Raw genomic sequence first — 21,350 nt, forward strand, 5'->3', positions numbered from 1 at the left:
TCTCTCTCTCTCTCTCTCTCTCTCTCTCTCTCTCTCTCTCTCTCTCTCTCTCTCTCTCTCTCTCTCTCTCTCTCTCTCTCTCTCTCTCTCTCTCTCTCTCTCTCTCTCTCTCTCTCTCTCTCTTTCCCTCCTCTCTCTCTTTCTCTCCTCCATGTAGTAGAGAATTGTCTTGATTTTGGTTCCTATTGGGAAGTATCTGTCTGCATGGCACATGACAACATATTTGGGAATTTCCAGTACATAGCTATACAGACTGAGATAAATCCCCAGCAAAATTCCAGACCTGATTGCAAAATAGGTGATTTATGAGCATTTAAGAGAAAAAAAGAGTTATTTCCTATGAGTCTAGATAGGCTTATTAACAACAAGTCTTGTTAGAACATCAGTTTGGAAACTCCTTAAAAACAGGGACTGTTACTTAGAAAATCTTTGTATCCCCAGTGCACATAGGAAGCACTAAATTGTCCTTTATTGAACTGATAGACCTGGGGAAATGTCTTTTTTTGGGGTGTCTCTTGATTTTGGCCAGGTGTTTGATGAGAAGCCCCTTAGGATAATATCATTCCCTAGGGAATATCCCAGTCCTGTTCCACACTGTGAACTGAGACTGTAGGTAGAAGGCTTTAAATTTGAAGAGGAAGTGAAACCGACTTAAGTTTTTAACATCCTAGCATTGTCGAGAATCAGCAAGATTGGGAGGCAACAATGTGACATTTGATGGATCTCATCTTTAGATTTTTTTTTGGAGGGGGGAAGGTAAGGCAATTGGGGTTAAGTGACTTCCTCAAGGTCACACAGCTAGTTTTTTTTTGTGAAGTGTCTGAGTTTGGATTTGAACTCAGGTCCTCCTGACTTCAAGGCTGTGCTCTATTCACTGCGCCACCTAGCCTCCCCTCATCTTTAGATTTAAAAAAAATCAGCTGCATAGAGACAAGATAGGGAAGATCAAAATAAGAACAATTCATGGGAACCATTCTGAGAGGATTTTAGCCTTAAACACACCCTTCATAGTTCGCTGACCTCCAAACCTCAGCCCAGGATGCCCCACCCCCCATCCCTTAGACTTCTTTTTATGTGTTCTCTTCATCTATTAGAATGGAAGCTCCTTGGGGGCAGGGACTGTCTTTTGTTTGTATTTGTACTCTACTGCGTAAAACAGAACCTTCCCAAATAGTATGCTTGGTAATTGTCCCTGGAGCCCATCTCCTGAGACAGAGGAAGCATGTTCAGCATCCATCTGTTATTGGTCTTTATATATGATTTGGATCTGCTTTCTGGGCTCTGTCATTATGTGCAGTATATTGCCCTCCTGCTTCTAATTTCCTCACTCTGCATTGGTCCATCCAGATCTTCCTGGGTCTCTCAGTATATTCATTGTTCCGGATAGCACACCAATATTCCATTCTGTTCATAGACCACAATGGGGTCAACATCCCTCTAATTGATGGACACCGTTTTGTTCCCAGTCTTTGGCTACTACAGAAAGGCTGCTATAACTCTCTTGGTATCTCAGGGGCATCCAGGTTTTAGCTGACTTGAAGGCAGTTTAAATTGTGATGTGGTAGCCAAAAAAATGATGCAATGTGAATCTTGATTAATAGAGATGTAGTGTGATTGCCTAATTGCACGTAATCCTGGCCAGACCTCACCCGGACTTCTGTGCTCAGTTCTGGTGCTGAAGTTTTGGAGTGACGTTAGCATGTTAGTGATGTCCAGCATCTGTAGATGTTTTATAATCATAGCTAATATCTGTTTAGCATTTACTGTGTGCCAGGCACTGACAGGGCTAAGCAGCACGTTATGATTATTATCTCATTTGGTCTTCACAACAACCTTGGGAGGTAGGTGCTGTTATCATCCCCATTTTATAGATAAGGAAACTAAGGCAAACAGGTTAAGTGACTTACCCAGGGTCACACAGTTATAACGTTTCTGAGACTGGATTTGAACTCAGGACTTTGATCAAACTGGGAATATTTAGCCTAGAAAAGACTTATCAGGGACAAAAAAGGGTTTGTTATGTGAAAGGATTAGTCTTACTCTTTGTAGTTATAGATAACAGACTAGTTCACATGACTGGAACCCAGGGAAGTGGATTTTGGCTCATTGGCTGGAAAAACTTGGTAACAATTAGAACTGTCCAGTGGTGAAATGGGTGGGCCATCTCAGGGGGTAGTAACTGAGACTCTATGTCCTAGATTTCCTGGGATGGCCCAGATTTCAAGAAAAATAAGTTTTACTTTCAGTGAGGGTTCGCAAAAGGAATATCTTTTTTTCAGAAGGTCTGTCCCAATTTTTATCTTGAATAATATGGTCCCTGTTGGTAGTGAACTCCATGTAATTGGACGCTTTGTTAGATGACCACCATCAAGGGTAGTGGCAAAGATTTGAGCCCCAGGCAGGAGGGTTTGTATCAGGGAATGGTCGAGGCCCCTTCCTGTGATGCTTTTCTAGCCAAATACTGATTGTCATGGGTGGGGGCGGGGGGGGGGGTAACAGAAATAGAGGCTCACAGATTCTCATTTGGAAGGAATGACCTTGGAGGTAATTTTGATTGGTACAGCATTCAGCAACACTGTTGCTGTTTGTTTGTCCTTCCTTCTTGAAGAGGACCATGACATCAGGAAGATGATGTCTTGATTTGCAAGTGAATTGGATTTAAGCGAAGGAGGGCTGTGCAAAGTAACCAGCCTCACTTTCTTCTCTACAGCCATCTGGGTCCAGTGGCAAGATATAGATCAGGACAACTGGAGATGGCCCAGGATGCAGAGGGAGACCTTGGCCTTCTTAAAGTAAGGTCTTTTCCAGGTCTCAATTTGTCTGAGGCAACACCCATTCAGTGATTGAGGCTATATAAGAAATAAGACAAAAAAAAAAAGACCTCTTTTACCTACTCAAAAAAAAAAAAAATCAATCACGGAGGGCAAGACCCTCTGGGTTTCTGGCCAGAACAGAAACAATTGCTATTTACCCTCACTCTGAGCCATCAAAACCCAAACAATGACCAAGTAAGGCCTAGACTGGGACCTATTACTGGCCAATCTATGAGAGCCCAAGTGATTCGGATGTAAGGCATAGTCAAGTAGGTCCATTTGAATCCTAATGGGCTTTATCAAAGCCTGATTTTCTGCTATATTTCAAGAAAACATGAATGAAACTACATGGGCATAAGATTTGGATATGTTGAACCCAATCCCTCCCAAGACAGTCCATTGCTGTTTTGGACATCTCTCAGTCTTAGCAAGGGAGTTTTTCCTTATATGGAGCTGAAATCTGCCTGTCCATAATTTTCACCCATGAACTGTGGGTGAAAGGAATGACACATTTTCTCAACCCCAGCGACCAAATGGGAAAAGCCCAGAAGGTAGTAGATAGAGCAGGAGGTCAGCACAGAGCAAGCTGGGGATAAATTTTAGGATGAGAAGGCGGCCAAAGGCATCAGGCTTGTCACCAGAAAGTACCAGGAGAGTACTGCTAAGAAGAGAACAGAGAAGGACCTCCCCCTTCTTCTTTGTCTCATAGCTGGAAACAGGACGTGAATCATGGGCGTTCTGCTGGGGCAGAAGGGCACAGTCTAGAGTCTGTTCTATTCTAGACATTCCTAGGCATCAACCGCAGGAAGGAGGTCCAGCCTAGTGTAGACTGGGTGGGCCAAGCCAACCGGGACTAGGGGCAAGAACTTGGGAAGAGGGAGATCCCTAAATGGGAGACACCCTCAGGGCTGTCCCTAGAGGGCAGTTCCAGGCCAGTACCTTTTAAATTCTTTGTTTATTTTTATTAAAGTGGTGGGGCTGGGGTGTGTGGATGGAGATTTTGGATACCTGGGCAATGACTCAAGGAGGCAGCTGGGGAAAGAAGTTTGGCTCCCTCATCTGGTGGTAAGTGGGGTGAAGGCTCACATAACACTAACAGCTCTGGCCAGTCTGATACTAAACTGGACACACTGGACAGTGTGTAAAAGCGTGTCCTGGGCAGTATAGTGTGAATGGCATTATAAGGAAACTGAGGCTCAGAGGGGATAAGAGGATTGACTTGGCCATGATCGCACAGGCAATAAGTGTTAGAGTCAGGATTCAGATTCTCAGCTCCAAGTGGACTGTTCTTTCTATCACAGTATACTAGCCATGGAGAATGCCCTCCCCTTCCAGCCCCTTGGGTTGCTACTTTTCCTTGTCAGTGTTGAGGTTTAAGGTTTAGATTAGGGGAGGTGCTTGAGACCCCAAAATATCAACACGCTGGGTCCTGACCAATGAATTCTGCTCAAGCCTTCTCTCAGCCAAAGAAAAGCAAAGTTTATTAAAGGTTCACCTTAATGGGTAGACTCTTAAGGAGCCTAAGTATATGTGAAGCTTGTATTGACAAGCTGGCCAGAATAATCTGACACAGACTGAGTCTGAGCTAGATTGAATTCTCAGCCCCCTCAGGGAGGCAAAATGGAGCTTATATACCGAGAGATTGTGGGAGGGTTCTAGGGGGTGTCTAGAGGAGGAGTCAAATGAGGTCAGACTCCAGGAATGAGATTAAGGGTGGGAAGTAGCTAGACAGTGGAGGGCTAGGCTAGTAAGAGATTTGGGCCTAGCAATAATGAAAGGCAAATGCCTCATCAAGTGGGAAGATTCAGTCAGAGTTCAAGGGGTTTCACAGAGCCTGTACCCCAGCAGTCAGGGCTGCTCATTGTAACCTTATTTCTCAAATATTTGTAGAACCGAAGAATTTCAGAGATGGAAGGGACCCTGATGACCATGTAGGGTTCTTGACCTTTTTTCTGTGTCACGGACAGCTTAGGCAGTCTGGTGCAGTATCAGAACTTACGTTTTTAAATGTATACAATAAGATGCATAGGGTTACCATGGAAACCAGTTATTTTGAAATAGCTGTTAAAATTTTAGAAACAAGTTCACGGAGACCTCCCCCTTATCCAAGGTTAAGGACCCCTATGCCCAGTCCGAGCACTTGTAGGAGTCTAGTACGTGGCATCCTGCTCCCCACCCTGCTAGTTGTGTGATCTTGAGCAAGTCACTTGACATGTGTTTGCCTCAATTTCCTCCTTGGTAAGATAGGGACAATAGTAGCAGCTCCCTCCCAGGGTTGTTGGCGTTAGCTGTCATCATCATCATCACCCTCCTTACATGCTTTGTGGCTTGAGTTTTCCACTCCCCAGGGAAGAATGAGGGTGGTGTGTTTGGGTGTGGGTGTGGACGTCAGAGCACCTAGGCTGTCGCTGAGTGGGGCAGTCCAGCTGCAAGATTCTTTGAGCTGATATGGGTCTGGTTGCACATGAATCTTGGGCATCTCCAAAAGTATGGGGAGCTCCCTGTGCGCCTCCCTCCTGAGCTCCTTTCTCCTCCGACCAGAGTCTGGTCCCAACTCTGTGAGCCTCAAGCCTCATGCCCCACATCTCCTCACCCAGTCATAGATTTTCAGAGCTGGAACTACCGTTTCATTACATCTCCCCAGCTTGAATGAAATGACATTTAATTATTAATTATGTTAAATGACATTTAATAAGGTCTTAACTGTGGGTTTAAAAAAATGCCTTTGTTAAGTACAAGATGAGGGGGAAGTATGGTGAGATGCAGTTTGTCTGGAAGCCAGCTGGAGGTTTTGGTGGATTGCAAGCTCTACATGAATCATCATCAGTGGTGCCACCATCTTGGGCTGACCTGGGAGGAGGATGGCTTGCAGGGTGGCAGAAAGTTGTAGAGGCAAAAGGGCTCAAGTCCTGTCTGGGGATCCAGATTGGGTGACCGAGAGACACACCCTCAGACCATTAGAGATGAGTCACCAGGCCCTATCATTCAGAGGGAGGTTCCATACTGGGACTTCCCCCTTCAGTGAAATTACAGGATTATAGTAAATTGTTTTTACTTTGGGGGTTGATTTGTTGGTTATTTTGCTTTGTTGATTGATCCACTTTGTTTGTTAGGGGCCTTAGGTTTAAAAAAAAAAAAGATTGCCTATTCCTGTACTGCTGTGAAAGGTTTAGCCTGGTTTTGTCTTTCAAGTCATTTAAGCAAACATTAACTGCCTGCTGAATGCAAGGTACACCTTTTCCCCCTCCCACATACAGAGAATCCTCAGAGAGGCTGGTTCTTGGTCTCTGTTTCTGTTTCTTCTCTTTGAACTGAGGAAAGTGTTTTAGTGTTTTGCATGCAGGAAGTGCTTAATAAATGTTTGTTGAGTAAATGAATGAGGATCACATTATACTCTTGAGTGCATGTATTGAGGTGCTTTTTAGCTGATTTGCACCTTTTCTATTTCTCCTGGGATGGCTGGGTACTTCAGGTCCCTTGCAAAGCCCCCATACACGAGAGGGGACTTTGGTATTGACTTTTTCCTATTTATCCAGTAGATAGCCTAGTTGTTTGTATATTGGCTCCAATCTGACACATAGTAGGCACTTAATTGGCTGATAGACTCGAGAGTATTGTAATATCAGAAGTAGAAATCAGTTGGGAAATGTAAACAGAAGACAGGAGGAGGAGGAGGAATTCTATCAGTCTCCTGAGGGCAAGTGGGGTAAGGGAACAAGTTGCCTTGTCCCCTCCAAACCCTCAGCCCCATTCCTTACATTGTAAGGGGCTCAGCACCCCCTCTGATCTGAAAAATCCACATAAAATGTTTTGGCCCTCCCTGCCAGAGAAGTCTGAATTATTATGGTATTAAAAGAGAAAATATGTTGATATTATACAATACTATACACACATTTTGTGCATTTCTGAGTTTCTAAACTTTTTCTGTGTCATCTGCTGGCCTTTGTGGGTTGCCTGTGGCTTCCACAAAACTCCCCATAAATTCCCATTTAATTTTTTATGCAACCCCAATAAACTGAAACTTTGATGGGGGAAAGTTGAGATGTAGAAGGGGTAACTGTACTGCTGGACTGCAGGAAGAACTTTGATGGAAACTGCAGGGTTTCCCAGGCCTATCATTCTCGTGGGATCTTGTAAGGACCAAAGACTTGTTTGAGGTCCATGCCATTCCATTAAGAGAAGCATAACGCCCTATGCCCTGAACAGAGGAAGCTGTACTAGTCTGATTGGCTGGCCTCTCAAGCCCTGCCTGTGTTTGGAGTGGATTATGTTCCTTTGTGGGTGCTGCATTATAGGAAGGCCAGACTCATTGGAGAACCTCTGGGAGTGGGAGGTCAGCCAGAACCGTGAAGGGCCCAGAAAAAGGGAGGGTCAGCCTGGGAAAGCAAAGAGAAGACTTGGGCAAGATGGGTGTGGAGATTGTCTCCTCAGATTTGGAAATGGGATCACTTTTGTCTGTTTGGCCCCAGAGCTATTGGAGAGAGGCAGATGGAAAGACTGCCTAAGAGCTAGAATTTTCTAAAAGGGTGAATAAGTGGCCTCAGAACAGCAAGGTCTTTGAAGGTCTTCTAGCCGAAGCTAGATATGCCGACTTCTGGGATAGCACTGGGGAATGAATCGCTGCTATTCAATGTGGATTAGAGCAGAGGATTTCTGACTTGGTTTCCCTTAATTTAGTGCCTTCCTTCTGTTGATTACCTGCAATTTATCCTATCTATAGCTGGTTTGTACATTATTGCACTCTACCTCTCCCATTGGACTATAAGCTCCTTTAGCTCGGGGGCTGTCTTTCGTCTTTCTCTATATCTCCAGATTGACTAAAAGAAAATATAGGAAAACAAGGAGTTAAACAAAATTAACTATCACATCACATCAGCTGACTCTGACTGTATATGCAATGTTCCACAACCTCTGCGAAGAAGGGAGGGGAAGGCGCATTTTCTTCTGACTTTTTTTTTTGGGGGGGGGGGGTGGATCTGGTAAATGTTACAGGTGAGGAAATGGGCCTAGGGAAGGAACATGACTTGCCTACATTATAATAGGTTAGTGGTAGAACAAGGATCAGAGCCATATTATCCCAAATCATCACAGCCCTTTTGTCACCATAATGTCACTATGATGTCACACAGATACTTTCAGGTGGGATTGGTTTGCGCAAGAAAGGGGGTGGCTGGAAAGAATAAGATGGGGGCAGGCAGCTAAGTGTGAGGGGATGGGGCACAGAAAGCTGAAGGGGCATCTTTGAATGGCCTCATGGTACTTAAGAGCTCTTCCTCAATTTACTCCTTGGTCATTAGGACAATTTTGTGACTATAGGCACTGTTTTGTGTCTTTTCTAAGCTTTGTGTGTCCCTTAGCCCCCAGTCCATTGCTTTGCACACTATAGACTTATTAAGTGTTTGAATGAACTCTAGGGGATGTGACTGAAGACTGGGAGAGCCAACCAAGCCCCTTCTTCTTGACTGGGGGCTTGTGCTGGGAAAAGCTCTCATTATGCCTAAGGGAGGGTCCAGTCTCTCTGCCTCTCTGTGCCTAGCTGAGTTCATTTAAGGAGAAAGTGTCTTCTCACAGACACACCCTTCCCACACCCCCACCCATTGCTGCAGCTGCTGGAACTGGACCTCCTCTTCAGCCTTCGGTCATTCTTCCAGCCCTGCAGAGAGATATGCCGCCCAAGCCCAAAGCCTTATCTTTTCTGTAGGAGCCTGGGCTCCCCCTGGTGGCTATGGGGTCAAAGTGCAGGCCCTTAGCCAGAGGGGCTGGGGCTGATTTGCTAGGAAGGGATGGGGCTTGGGGTTTGATGCTGATTTCAGCACCTTCTGCTTGCAGAACTCTGGATCTGCCTCCTTGGAGGGGAGGGGGAGGTGGCCCTAGGCTGCTTCTTCAGGAAGCCTTTTCTGGCCCCTCCCCTACCCCAGCTGCTAAGTGCCCACCCACCCTCCCTAATGGCATCTAATTCTGGGTACACTTCTAGAGAGCATGGATGTAATGGGCTATGACCGCCTTCTAGCAGAAGGCTGTCTCATTCTTTGTCTAGGCTCCCAGCTCCAGCCAGTGTAAGCACTAATAAAATGTTAAACAGTAGATTGATTTAGTCCTGGAAGTGAGCTTGGAGATCTTGTAGTCCAAGCCTCTCATTGGACAGATGAGGAACCCCAGAGACTTGCCCAAGGTCACCCTTCCATAGCAGAGAATTCCGGTTCTCTGGCTGAGTGAATTCAGGGTTCTTTATACTGATGGGACAGAGATAAAATCCAGACATTTTGTCTCAGCGTTGCCATTTGCCTCTCAATGTATGCGGGCTTTGCCCAAATCAGTCAACCTAAGAACATGTATAGCTTGTCTCATTAGGATGTAAGCTCAGAGCCAAGGACGGTTGGTTTGTCTTGTATCTTGTGTCAGGCACTGAGCTAAATTCTGGAGATTCAGAAGTAAAGCAACACCGTCCATTCCCTTAGACCTTCCATCCTAATGAGACAACACGTGCACATTTAAGTAGGCACAAATATATTCAAAATAAATGCAGGGTAGAGAAGAGAAGATCAGGAAAAGTTTCATGTAGAAGGGGATACTTGGGTTGAGTCTTGAGGGAAGCCAAGGATTCCAAAAAGGTTGGAGTGAGGAGATAATATATTCCACCATTAGGAAGCAGTTGGTACAAAGGCAGGGAGGTAGGAGAAAGCATCTTATGTGAAGAAGGTCTTAGAACATGGAACATCAGAGATAGATCCTTGGAACATGGAATGTCAGATCTGGGAGGGCCCTTAGAACACAGAATGTCAGAGCTAGGAGGGCCCTTAGAACACAGGATGTCAGAGCTGGGAGGGCCCTTAGAACACAGGATGTCAGAGCTGGGAGGGCCCTTAGAACACAGGATGTCAGAGCTGGGAGGGCCCTTAGAACACAGAATGTCAGGGCTGGGAGGGCCCTTAGAACACAGGAGGTCAGAGCTGGGAGGGCCCTTAGAATACAGGATGTCAGGGCTGGGAGGAGTCTGAGAAGACTGATTATCAGAGGACAGAATCTTAGAACAGATCCTAGAGATCATTTTGTTGTACCCTTTTATTTCATAGGCTAGGAAACTGATACCCAGAGAGAGGATTTGTTAGCCACATGTAAATTTGAAATTCAGGTTTGAGAACTACACCTGACTAAGAATTAAGACTCTTTCATAGAAAGGAAAAGACACTCCCTTTAGGCTGGCTAGTCCCAGGAGCGTGGGGGAGCACTGAGCATTCATTCCTAGTGCAGGCTGATGTGAGTTCAGCTGATGTCCTCCCAGCTTTTGGTGGTCCAGGCTCAGGAAGCTAGTGCTGGTTTCTGCTTGGCCATGGAGACGGGATGGTTGGACCGTGTGAGTATCAGGCTGCAGGCCCCTCCCCTTTGCCCAAGAGCCAAGGCCCAAGAGGAGGCCTAGCATCTGTTCCTGCTGGGCCGGAGGAATTGCCTTCCCTCTGCCCACGAACTTCCTGCCGGAAGCCCTAGGTGCTTAGGCTCCAGCAGAGCCTTGGAACACACACTTTCTATGACAGCTGCCTCCGCCTCTGCCTCCCTGAAGTTGTAGCCAATGCCTCAGAGAAACCACTCCCAGAAGAGGCCTGGCGGAGGGAGAGAGGAAGGGGCTGCAACATGGGGTTTGGGGGTCCTGGGTGAGAGCCAGGATGAGGAGCTCCAAGCTGTCCAGCTTTGTGATCTTGGGCAATTGCTCTTCTGGGCCTCAGCTTTCCCATCTGTGAAATGGGAACAATAATGCCCATCCTCCCTCCCTCACAGGGCTACTGTGAGAGTCAAATGACTTAAGAGATAGGAAACATACACTGGAAAGTAAAAACTGGTACAGGGACAAACGAGGTGGTTACTTTTCACCAACTGACTTCAAGTCTTTTTGTGGTGACAGACACACACACATCCATGGATGAGCCTGTTTCCAGAAACTTTTTGCAACTTGCTGTAAGACCTGCCAGAATGTTTGTTCCCTTGATCCAGCCTTTGTGAGCCCACACTATGAGCCTGTGCATGATGAGGAAGCAGTAACAGTAAGGGAGGCCGACGTTCATTTTCCAGTGTCTTATCCCAGTTGGACCTCCCTGTGATCTTTCAGGAAGCCCTCAGCATCTGGTTTTCTTTCCTAAAACATCCTTTACACAAGCTTTTGGCCAAACCTTCCTACCAGTTCTCCAGACTTGGCATCCCATCTCTTGCCACCATGCTTTTGCATAGGCTGTGCCCTGTGTCTGGACTGTACTACCTTCTTTACCTTTTGGTCACTGTCCTTTTCTTCCTTCAGGGAAAGAAGCGTCCTTGCCCCTGGCTTCCTTCAAGTCTAAGTGAATAATCTCACTGCCTTCCCTCTGAGACTACCCCAATTTAGCCTTTCTTTTGTGTAGTTTACATGTTACCTCCCCATTAGCCTATAATCTCCTTGAGCAGGGACTGGGTGTTTTGCTTTGTTTTTGTATTTTTTTTCCCACCTAGGACACACTCAATAAATGAAAGCTGACTTGACCTTAATGACATGGCATGGCAGAACTGGACAGTGCTATAGAACAGGGGTGGGATTTGTTCTGTGAAGTTTGGATTCAGTCAAAGGGCTGCACTTGAGGACCTAGAGGGACTCATGTAGTCTCAAGGTCACAGGTTTCTCCCCTCCCCCGTAGAAGGTTAGGGCTTGAAAAGGGACTTTAGAACACACAATATCAAATATGGGAGAAACTTTAGAACTTAGAATTTTGGCAAAATTCTAAATTTTAGAATTTAGAAGATGGCAGAGCTGGAAGTGACCTTGGAAATTAATTATCTCTCCAACTGCTTACCTTGACAGATGAGGACATTGAGGTCCAGAGAAAGTAAGTGACTTGCCCAGGGTCACACAGCAAGCCAGTGGTGGAAAGAGGAATCCACGTCTCCCAACTCTCAGGCCACTCCTGTTGCTGCTACATTGCCAGACCAGGTGAGTTTGCCAAATCCTTTTTATCTGCTTTTGCTTTTCTAGGGAAGAATTTCTTCTAGGGAAGAACTCGGGCTCTTTGGCCCCCATCTGGCCCTTGTTCAAGTGGGGATAGCTCTTTCCACAAATACAAACACAGATATCAGACTCTTAACTTTTTGTGCATTTCTAGAAGGTAGCCTGGGCTACCAGCTAGCAGATGGCAGTAACAGAAAACTTCCGGGGCAATAATGGAACATGTTCTTCGTGTTGGAAGGTTTGCTGTCCACACATCACACCAGGCAGCGATATTTTTGGCTGGGGAAGGCAGTGATAGGGACTCACCTACAGGGCAGGGGGTGCCCACACCTGGGCTTCTGTCCATGACTCTTGGAAGCGTGTATTCCTATGACAACTGTTGAAATGAACGCTTTTCTGTGTCATATCAGGTGGAAGAATTTAATCAGGTTTCACAGGCTAGGGCAGAAATAAGACCCACAAGAGTACCAGCTGAACATGCAATTGAGAAATATTTAACGAAATAAATAAAAATGCAGTAGAACACAGATAATGTGAATAGGTAGTTTTCTAAGTCAATCGGCAGCTCTCAGGGAGCTCTGTGTATGTTGAGTGGCTGCCATTTCTCTCTGAGTTGGATGCCTCTGATCTGGGGGGCACCAGAGTCGTTGATGATGAGGGGCTAGGTTTTTAGAATCAGAGAATTTCAGAGCTAGAAGGAACCTCAAAGCCCAGCTAGTCTGACTGGCACCTGAAAAAGAGTCTTTTCCACCACCTTCCTGGTAGATGGTCATCTGTTCTTTGCCTCTAAGTCTCCACTAAGGGTAAACCCATTTTGTCCAAGGTAGCCCTTTCCAGTTTAGTATAAATCACATTATTAGAAAGCCATTCCTACCCATCACTCTAGATCAGCCATTGGAACCTTTTACCCACTGCTTCTTGCTTCTCTCTAGAGCCAAGCATCTCTCTTCCTTTTGCTAGTCCTTCAAATGCTTGAAGATGATGATTATAGGGTCTTTTCCCCACCCCACCCAGCCCCACCCTGAATCTTCTCTTCTCTAACCTAATTAACCTGATTTCTTTCAACTAATTGTCATGTAACATGAACTCAAGACCCCTGGCTAATCCTGCTCACTATCTTCTGGTTGCTCTCAAGTTAATGTCTTTTTAAAAAAAGGATAAAAATGCATTTATTAAGCATTCATTATGTGCAAACCACTGTGATAAGCACTGAGGATACAAACAGAAAAGCAGAGTCCCTGCTTTCAAGGAGATCCATGTTCTTTTTTTTTTTTTTTAAAGCAATCGGGGTTAAGTAACTTGCTCAAGGTTACACGGCCAGTTATTTCTGGGTGTGGTGCTGAGTATCTGAGCCCAGATTTAATCCAGGTCATCCCGACACCGGAGCCGGTGCTCTTACTCGCTGAGCCACCTGGCCTCCCCTAAGCAATTGGGGTTAACTTGCTCAAGGTTACATGGCCAGGTGTTTCTGGGTGGGTGCTAAGTGTCTGAGCCTGGGATTCGATCTCCAGTTCTTCTCAACACTGGAGCCGGTGCTCTTACTCGCTGTGCTACCTGGCCGCCCCGAGATCCATGTTCTAATATAGGAGGTAACACACAGAGGTTTCACTCAGTTTCTTCCTTTGGACGTGGTGCTTATTACGAAACACAAGCTTCCCAGATGTAGTTGACTCAGGCAGAGTGGAAACAAGACTCCTTTTAATGTAGCCCAAATTGTATTACCCTTTATAGTTTCTTTTTTTTTTTTTTTTTTAAAGCAATTGGGGTTAATTAACTTGCTCAAGGTTACACGGCCAGTTATTATTTCTGGGTGTGGTGCTGAGCACCTGAGCCCGGATTTGATCCGGGTCATCCCAATACTGGAGCCGGTGCTCTTACTCGCTGAGCCACCTGGCCGCCCCTAAGCAATTGGGGTTAAGTAACTTGCTCAAGGTTACACAACCAGGTGTTTCTGGGTGGGTGCTAAGTGTCTGAGCCCAGGATTCGATCTCCAGGTCATATCAACACTGGAGCCGGTGCTCTTACTTGCTGTGCTACCTGGCTGCCCCACCCTTTATAGTTTCTATAGCATGACTATCAAGCTTGTGGTCCACCAAAACCCCCAGACCCTTTTCTGGTAGATTACTGTCCAATTGTGGTTGCCCTATCTTACATTTGATTAGAACGACAGCTCCTTGGGGATAAGGGCTGTTGCATTTTGTCTTTTGTCATATCACAAAGCCTAGAATATAATAGGTGTTAAATAAATGCTTATTTAATCAATTTATCTTGGTTATGAAGTTGTTGGGTTTTTTAAAAAAATCCAACTGTAAAATTATATTTGTCCCTACTGAGTTTCATTTTAATTTAATTCAGCCCCATGTTCAGCCTATGTCAAAGTCTTTGGATCTTGGCTTTGTTACCCAGCCTTCCATCCTTGCGTTGTCTTCAGGGACAGAGTGCTGGTCCCCTCTCACTGCTTGGCTTCTGACCAATGTTCTGTGACTATAGCTCCAGAAGGTGTTTGGTAACCTCTCTGAGGCACTTCTGTGATTTTGGGGTGCTGCCACCAGGTGGTGGTGACTAGCCCCTCATCAAAACAGAAAATTGAACCTGTTGTCACTCTGTTTAGAGGTCTGGGACAGCCACTGACACACATTCTCTGTGGGACCCTGGGCACGTTCCAGAGGAGACTTTAAGTCATACAGTGAAGGTGCTGAACCGCCCCGCAGAGAATCCAGTGGAATCACAAGCCCCCGCCCTGTGCCCTAGTCCTCATCCTCAGAGAAGATGCTTCAGAGCAGACTTCTGGAAAAATCCAAACAGTACAATTAGTTCTCTACCTCGTTGCCCCTGTGAAAAAAAACTTTTTCAGGTGCCAGTTGGACTACCTGGGCTTTGAGGTTCCTTCTAGCTCTGAAATTCTCTGATTCTAAAAACCTAGCCCCTCATCATCAACGATGCTGGTGCCCCCCAGATCAGGGGTATCAAACTCAGATAGAAATGGTGGCCACTCAACATACACAGAGCTCCCTGAGAGCTGCAGATTGACTTAGAAAACTACATATTATATTAACATTATCTGTGTTCTACTGCATTTTTTTCTATTTTGTTAAATATTTTCTAATCCTGTATTCACACCTGTCCTAACGTCTGGATTCACAGCAGAAGGGTTGCAATCAATTTGCTCCTACTGTGCTCCCTCCAGTCCCCCACTCTGCCACCATCACTCAGGATCTTGTCTAAGTCCAGCCCACTCCTTGCTGCAAGGTCATGCTTTTGATACCTGTTTGACTGAAACTGTCCTTTTTTGCCCATAGCAGCTGTTTTGATTTTTCTTCTCCCACCTTCAGACCCCAATGCTAATCTCCATTAGCACACATTTATTAAGCAAGCACTATGTGGTAGACATGATGCTAACCTTCCTTCCTTCTATTTTGTGGAGGAAAACGAGGCCTTTGACCAACATCGCTCTGTGCTCTGAGAAGAGGCACCATTTTCACAAAGGCTGATGCTGGGCGCTTCCCCTGGAGATCATTTTCATCCCAAATTTCTCTCCATTCTGCTCACCTCTGCCCCCTGCCCCATCTCAGGCTATTCATTACTCTATACTTTTCTTCCCTTTCATTAGCAAACTCTCAGAAAGTAATTTCTATCTTTTTTCCCCACTTTTTCCCCTTGTCATCTGGTGTTTTTTTATTTTTACTTTTTAAACTTTCTCCTCGTCTGTTTGTTCCTCAGTGCCACCACTGCATTACAAGGGCTTTCCAGGAGGTCGCCAGATGCAGTGGGATTGTCTTTATTCCTCCCTCTTCTTGACCCTTCGACAGTATTTGGCATTCCCCTTCCATTTAGCCTCCATGGGGTTTCCTTGGCACCGCTGCCCCGTTTCTCCTGTGTCTCTCTTCTCTCTGTTGTATTCTCCTTGGCTGGTTCATCTCTACCTCCCTATTCCCTAAATATGAGTGTCTCCCAAAACTTTGCCTCAGTCCCTCTTCTTTTCTTCATCATGCTGTTATATATCCAGATGCCTCCTAATTCCATATATCTAGCTCACTTTCTCTCTTCCTGTGCCTCTAGACGTTTGCTGGACAGCTTCACTTGGGCACATCTAAAACTGAGCTTAGCATCTCCTCCCTAAACCTGACCTTCCTACCTGCTTCCCTGTTTTATTGATGGCACGACTGTCCTTCCACTCACCCAGGCTTGGGACCTGAGTCATCTCTGATTTGATTTGTGTACTGACATCTCTTATAATTGAGATATCTCCTGTTCCTGCACTCTTCACTCATGCCGCCATCTTCCACTGTGCTCTCTGGAATGCCTGCTCCATAGTTAATAAACTTGCTTTTATCTTAACCCTTTTCCTTTCCCACTCCTTCCATTTTTAGGATCTCACTGGGCCCTGGCCCACACTTTCCAGTAGTGGTCATACTTCCATTCATGCCCCCCAACTCACTGATTGTGGTGAGGGCGTTGGAATATTACTTGCTCCTCATTACTACTTTCAGACTTTCCCTTTAACACAATCACTAACCTCTCCTTCTTTGAGGTTCATTCAACCCAAATTTGTCACCCAATCATGATTCTGGTACTTGCTGTCTACCTTCCCAAGATACTCTTTCCTCAGCATGTTCACTGCCTGGATCATCGTTTTTCCTCCCCATCTCCTGCCCTTATACTAGCTGATTTTAGCACACATATTAATATTCCCTCAGGTATCCTAACTTCCCAGGCCATCAATCTGCTTAATTTCTGTGACTTCCTTCTCTATTCCACCTCAGCTACACACCATAAAGGGTCATATCCTTGATCTTGCCATCAACATTAAGTATCCCACTAACTCTGAAATTCTTTTACCTGATCATCATCTTTTGTCATTCTGTATATTTTGTCACTCTGTCTTTTTCTCTGCCTTAAACCCCTTAACCCTGTTCTCCTTTCTCACCATGACTTCCTCCCCTCAGTTCTTTCCCAGGCTATCACTCCTACATTGCCTGCATGCACTTCAGCCTCCGTTATCTCAACCCCCTTATGTATCAGTTCAACCCTCCACTGTCCTCCATACTTTCCCCCCTTGTCCTATCACCAATCATATCTTGCCAAGTCCCAACCTTAAATTATTCCCATCATCTACTGCCTTTACTTAAGTGATTACTATTTGCCTCAGTTTCCTCATCTGTAAAATAGGAATAGTAATGATATTTTGGAGCCTACCTCCCAGGATTGCTGTGAGGATCAAATGGGACAATAATTAGGAAGTATTTAGCAGAGTGTCTGGCGGATACATAGTAGGCACTGTATAAGTACTAGCTATTATTGCCATCATGCACTCCCTCTCAGGGACCATCTGGACTAGATGTTACTGAGCACCTTCCTACTCTAAGATTCTTTGGATTCAGGGAGAGGCTTGGGCTCAGCAGCAAAGTCGATAAAAACCAAGAATCTCTTCCATTGACCCTGGAGATTGTCATTGGAGGGGCCCGTGCTTTAGAAGAGTAAATTCTAGGGCTTTCTGGGAGTTTGCTTTCTGACGCATGCCCTTCCTGTTTTCTTCCTTCAGACTGATGAGGGTCCCAGGCTGCAAGAAAAAACTCTGGATGCAAGAAGAGAGTTGACTATTTCTCATTCCCTTGAGCTACTCTAAAGAGAAGCCTGAACATGGCTGAATATTCAGGGTACAAGGAAGTCACCTCCAGTCGCCACTTGCGGTTTAAGCTGCAGAGTCTGGGCCGTCGCCTCGATGAGCTGGAGGAAGCCACCAAAAACCTCCAGAAGGCCGAGGACGAGCTCCTGGATCTCCAGGACAAGGTGATACAGGCTGAGGGCAGCAACTCGAGCATGCTGGCTGAGGTGGAGGCACTGAGGAAACGGGTGTTGAAGATTGAGGGGAAGGACGAGGAAATCAAGAGGGCGGAAGACTTGTGTCAGCTGATGAAGGAGAAGCTGGAGGAGGAGGAGAGCCTGACCCGGGAGCTGAAAGCGGAGATTGAGCGGCTCCAGAAGCGGATGGCAGAGCTGGAGAAGCTGGAGGAAGCCTTCGGCCGGAGTAAGAATGACTGCACCCAGCTCTGCCTGAGTCTGAACGAGGAGCGGAATCTGACCAAGAAGATCTCCTCTGAGCTGGAGACCCTCAGGGTCAAGGTGAAGGAACTGGAGACGTCGGAGGACAGGCTAGACAAAACCGAGCAAAGTCTGGTGTCCGAGCTTGAGAAGCTCAAGTCGCTGACTCTGAGTTTTGTGAGCGAGAGGAAATATTTAAATGACAGGGACAGGGAAAACGAGAAGTTAATCAAAGAGCTGACTCAGAAGCTGGAGCAGAACAACAAGGACCACACCAGGAACGCCTCCACCCTCCTGGACAGAAACGACTTGCGCATCGAAGACGGGATATCATCTACACTGCCCTCCAAAGAAGCGAGGAGGAACTACCGCAAGCAGGGGGAGAATGAAACGCGGAACAAGTCGGAGAATGAAAAGAATCGAAATCAAGAAGACAACAAAGTTAAAGACCTCAACCAAGAGATCGAGAAGCTCAAGACTCAGATCAAGCACTATGAGTCCCTGGAGGAGGAACTGAAGAAAATGCGGGCCCAGAACAACGACCTGAAGGACAGCTACCTGAGCGAGCAGAATAAAAACAAGCTCCTGGCCAGTCAGCTGGAAGACGTCAAGCTACAGCTGAGGAACCAGAAGGAGCTGGAGAACGGGGAGCTGGAGGGTGAAGAGTCCTTCCTGGGGGGCAAGGGACGGCAGCACGAGAGGCCCAAGTACCGAGGGCTGGTCAACGAGTCCCCCACATCCAGGTACAAGTCGAGGGAACTCTCCCCCCAGCACAAAAGGGGGGAGAGACCTCGCAACAAGGAGCACGCCCTCAGCAATGATAATGCCGCTCACAACAGCCGGCCAGCTTATGGCTCCAGCGCTGTGAACCGGAGGGCGGCCAAGGCTTGCGGCACTGTGCTGGGCGTGGACGTCTCCCAGGATGCCAAGAGACCCGATGAGAACTCTGCAACCAGCTCTTCTGTGAGTGAAGGCAAGAGGGCCAGGGAGCAGCCGTCAGTGCTGAGCCGCTATCCCCCTGCGGCCCAGGAGCACCGAGGACTGAAGGGAGCCCCCAAGCCAGGACATGAGAATGGGCTAAAGGGGAAGGTGGAAAAGACATCCCGAGTATTTAATGATGCCAGCCACGGTGATAGGTCCACCGCGGCCTCATCAGGAAGCAAGGTGCTAAGGGTGAATCGGGTGGCAAGTTTGGATACCTCGTTAGAAGCCGTATCAGCCAAGAAGATGGTCAGCCCCTCTGGCGGAAATCAGGTGTCTTCAGGGTTGGCCACGGAGCTGGGCACCTCTAAGGCCGCTGATCCTTTGGCTTCATCTCGGAGATCATCCTCCGAAGGGCTGTCAAAATGCAAAAGGCCTGCTAACAGCCAGGAAGCTGAGAGCAGTCCTCCCAGTCTGAACCCTCCAGTTTCCTCCAAGGCTCCTTATGGCTCCAGAAGTCAGGAAGACATCCTTCAGGGCTTTGTAGCTCTCAGCAAGGAAGACCATGACCAGCCTGTGTCTGTGGTGACAGAGGATAGCAGTCAGCATGAAGCATTGAGGTGCAGGGTCATCAAACCCGGTGGGAGAGACAGACTGGACGTGGAAGATAACATGGACACAGATTCTCTTGTCACAGCCAAGTTAGTCAACACAACCATCACTCCAGAGCCAGAGTCAAAAAGGCAGCCCGGCTCCAGGGAAACGCCACGGTCCCGGGCAGCCCTGAGAACCCCCCTGTTTGACAGCGACAGAGACACTGGGGCAGACGCGGACCCTGTCAGACCTGTGAGAAGTGCCGCTGCTGAGTTTCAAGAAGCCAACGGCTCCGGAGTAAAATGCCGCAGGCCCTTCAGCCCCAGGGAGGCCTTGCGGTCCAAGGCGGTCATCAAGCCTGTCATTATCGATAAGGATGTGAAAGAGGTCATGGGGGGCATCGGGGCCGAGGGGGTCTCAGAGAAACCAAAGCCCACCTCCAGATCGGTGCCAAACAAAGTGACGAGCTGCATCACCATCTACCCCGTGGAGGTGAGCAGCCCCCGGGGCAGCATAAGTGAAGCCCCAAGAGAGAGACACACGTCCACCAGCAACATCCAGGTGGTGCCCAGTGAGCTGTCCTCAGTCACCAACCACATCAGTCTGCCTTTTGAGATCTCCATCAACAAGAACGACATCACACGGCAGATCACAGAGGCTGACCAAGCTGGGGACCTGCCCTCGAGGAACAGGCCGGAAACAGTGGTCTCCAGGAGCAGTATTATTATCAAGCCATCGGAACCTGTGGAGAGGAATAGCCAAGAGCCCCCCTCAGAGACCCTTAGGTGGAAGAGCCACCGGCCCCCTTTGGAAATGGAGTCATCCGACACCAAGCACGTCACGGTGCGGAGCGCCTGGAGGACCAGGCGAGACTTGAACTCTCTGGAAGATCCCCTGGGCCAAGGAGGCAAAAACGTGGATCCTCCTAATGCATATACGCAGAGATCTTCCACAGATTTCTCAGAACTGGAGAGGCCCAGGCCTGCTCTCTTTGAGCAGGGCATGCGGAGAGGGGCAGGGAATCCAGGCAATGGCCCTGAGCTGTCTTCCCGAAGAACCCAAAGCAGTCTCACGGTGTCTGAGGTTCTCACGAGGCGTGGCCGGGCTGGTGATGCTGTCACCGCTGCTGCCTTGAGTCGCCCAGCAGGCCTGGTAAGTTCCCTTCTCTTCCCTTTCCCTGAGTGTGGAACCACATTTCCCCTCTTCCCGTTTTCTTGAGGGGAACCTGCCAGCTGGGGGCTATTGAGCCTCAGATGGTAGAACTGGAGATATTTGGGTGGATAGATGGGGGAGAGGAGCACAAGAGGCAAAATTAGGCTTGGTATTAAAAAAAAATCCACAGCATTCTTACTGGTAAGAGCTATCCAAAGTGGAACAGGTTTTATTGGGAGGTAATGAGTTCCCCATCACTGCAGGTATTTTAGTGAAGGCTAGATCCCTGTGGATGTTGAAGAGAGGATTCCTGCTCACGTACAGGTTAAGCTTTATTCAGTAGGGTTACTTTCCATCTCTGAAATTTTGTGATTCAATGTTGGTTGGCCTCTTACAGAGTCCTGCCCTACATGACCCAGAGGAATTTGTGGCTACAAAAAAAGCTTTAGGTCTTCCGTTATTTTAGAGAAGGAATCTTATGGGGGTGATAAATAGGAACCATTTCAAAATCCCTTCCCCAATGTCCCCCCATATGCCCAAGGGATACAGCTGAAGTTGAGAAGGCCTTTTGGCATTCACTTTGTTTCACTGAAGGCCAGACAGATTCTGTCCAGGGGACAGTTAGGGAAGGAGAGTGTGCTGGGGGGAGGGGGGAGGGAGGCAGCAAACAGGCAGGCGGGCTGCCTTCTGAATAAGTGCCTCCGGGAACCTGGAGTCACCAACACCACCTCTTGTGAGTAGGAGAGGGATGAGCTTTTCCTAAGAAGTCTCTGCTGCCCTACACTACGGTCTGCGGAGGGTCTTTGCAGACAAGACAGCCTTATCTGAACTTTGTTTCTCCCTCAGACCTCAGCACAATGGTT

The 21,350-nt window shown here is 47.2% G+C and overlaps 1 protein-coding gene across 2 annotated transcripts in view; it reads left to right on the forward strand.

Moving 5' to 3' along the window:
• LUZP1 (leucine zipper protein 1) overlaps nucleotides 1–21,350 on the forward strand; it is a 104,833-nt gene that overhangs the window by 77,800 nt on the left and 5,683 nt on the right. For both annotated transcript variants that reach the window (XM_069079545.1, XM_069079546.1), the window contains 2 exons: nucleotides 11,635–11,763; nucleotides 17,321–20,487. In XM_069079545.1, the coding sequence (XP_068935646.1) occupies nucleotides 17,419–20,487 (3,069 nt within the window). In that variant the 5' untranslated portion in view covers nucleotides 11,635–11,763; nucleotides 17,321–17,418. The remainder of the gene's footprint in view (nucleotides 1–11,634; nucleotides 11,764–17,320; nucleotides 20,488–21,350) is intronic.

This window comes from Petaurus breviceps, unplaced genomic scaffold (assembly GCF_028583685.1).
Source record: "Petaurus breviceps papuanus isolate PSGF00001 unplaced genomic scaffold, PetGlider_PUasm1.0 91041, whole genome shotgun sequence".
Lineage (NCBI taxonomy): Eukaryota > Metazoa > Chordata > Mammalia > Diprotodontia > Petauridae > Petaurus > Petaurus breviceps.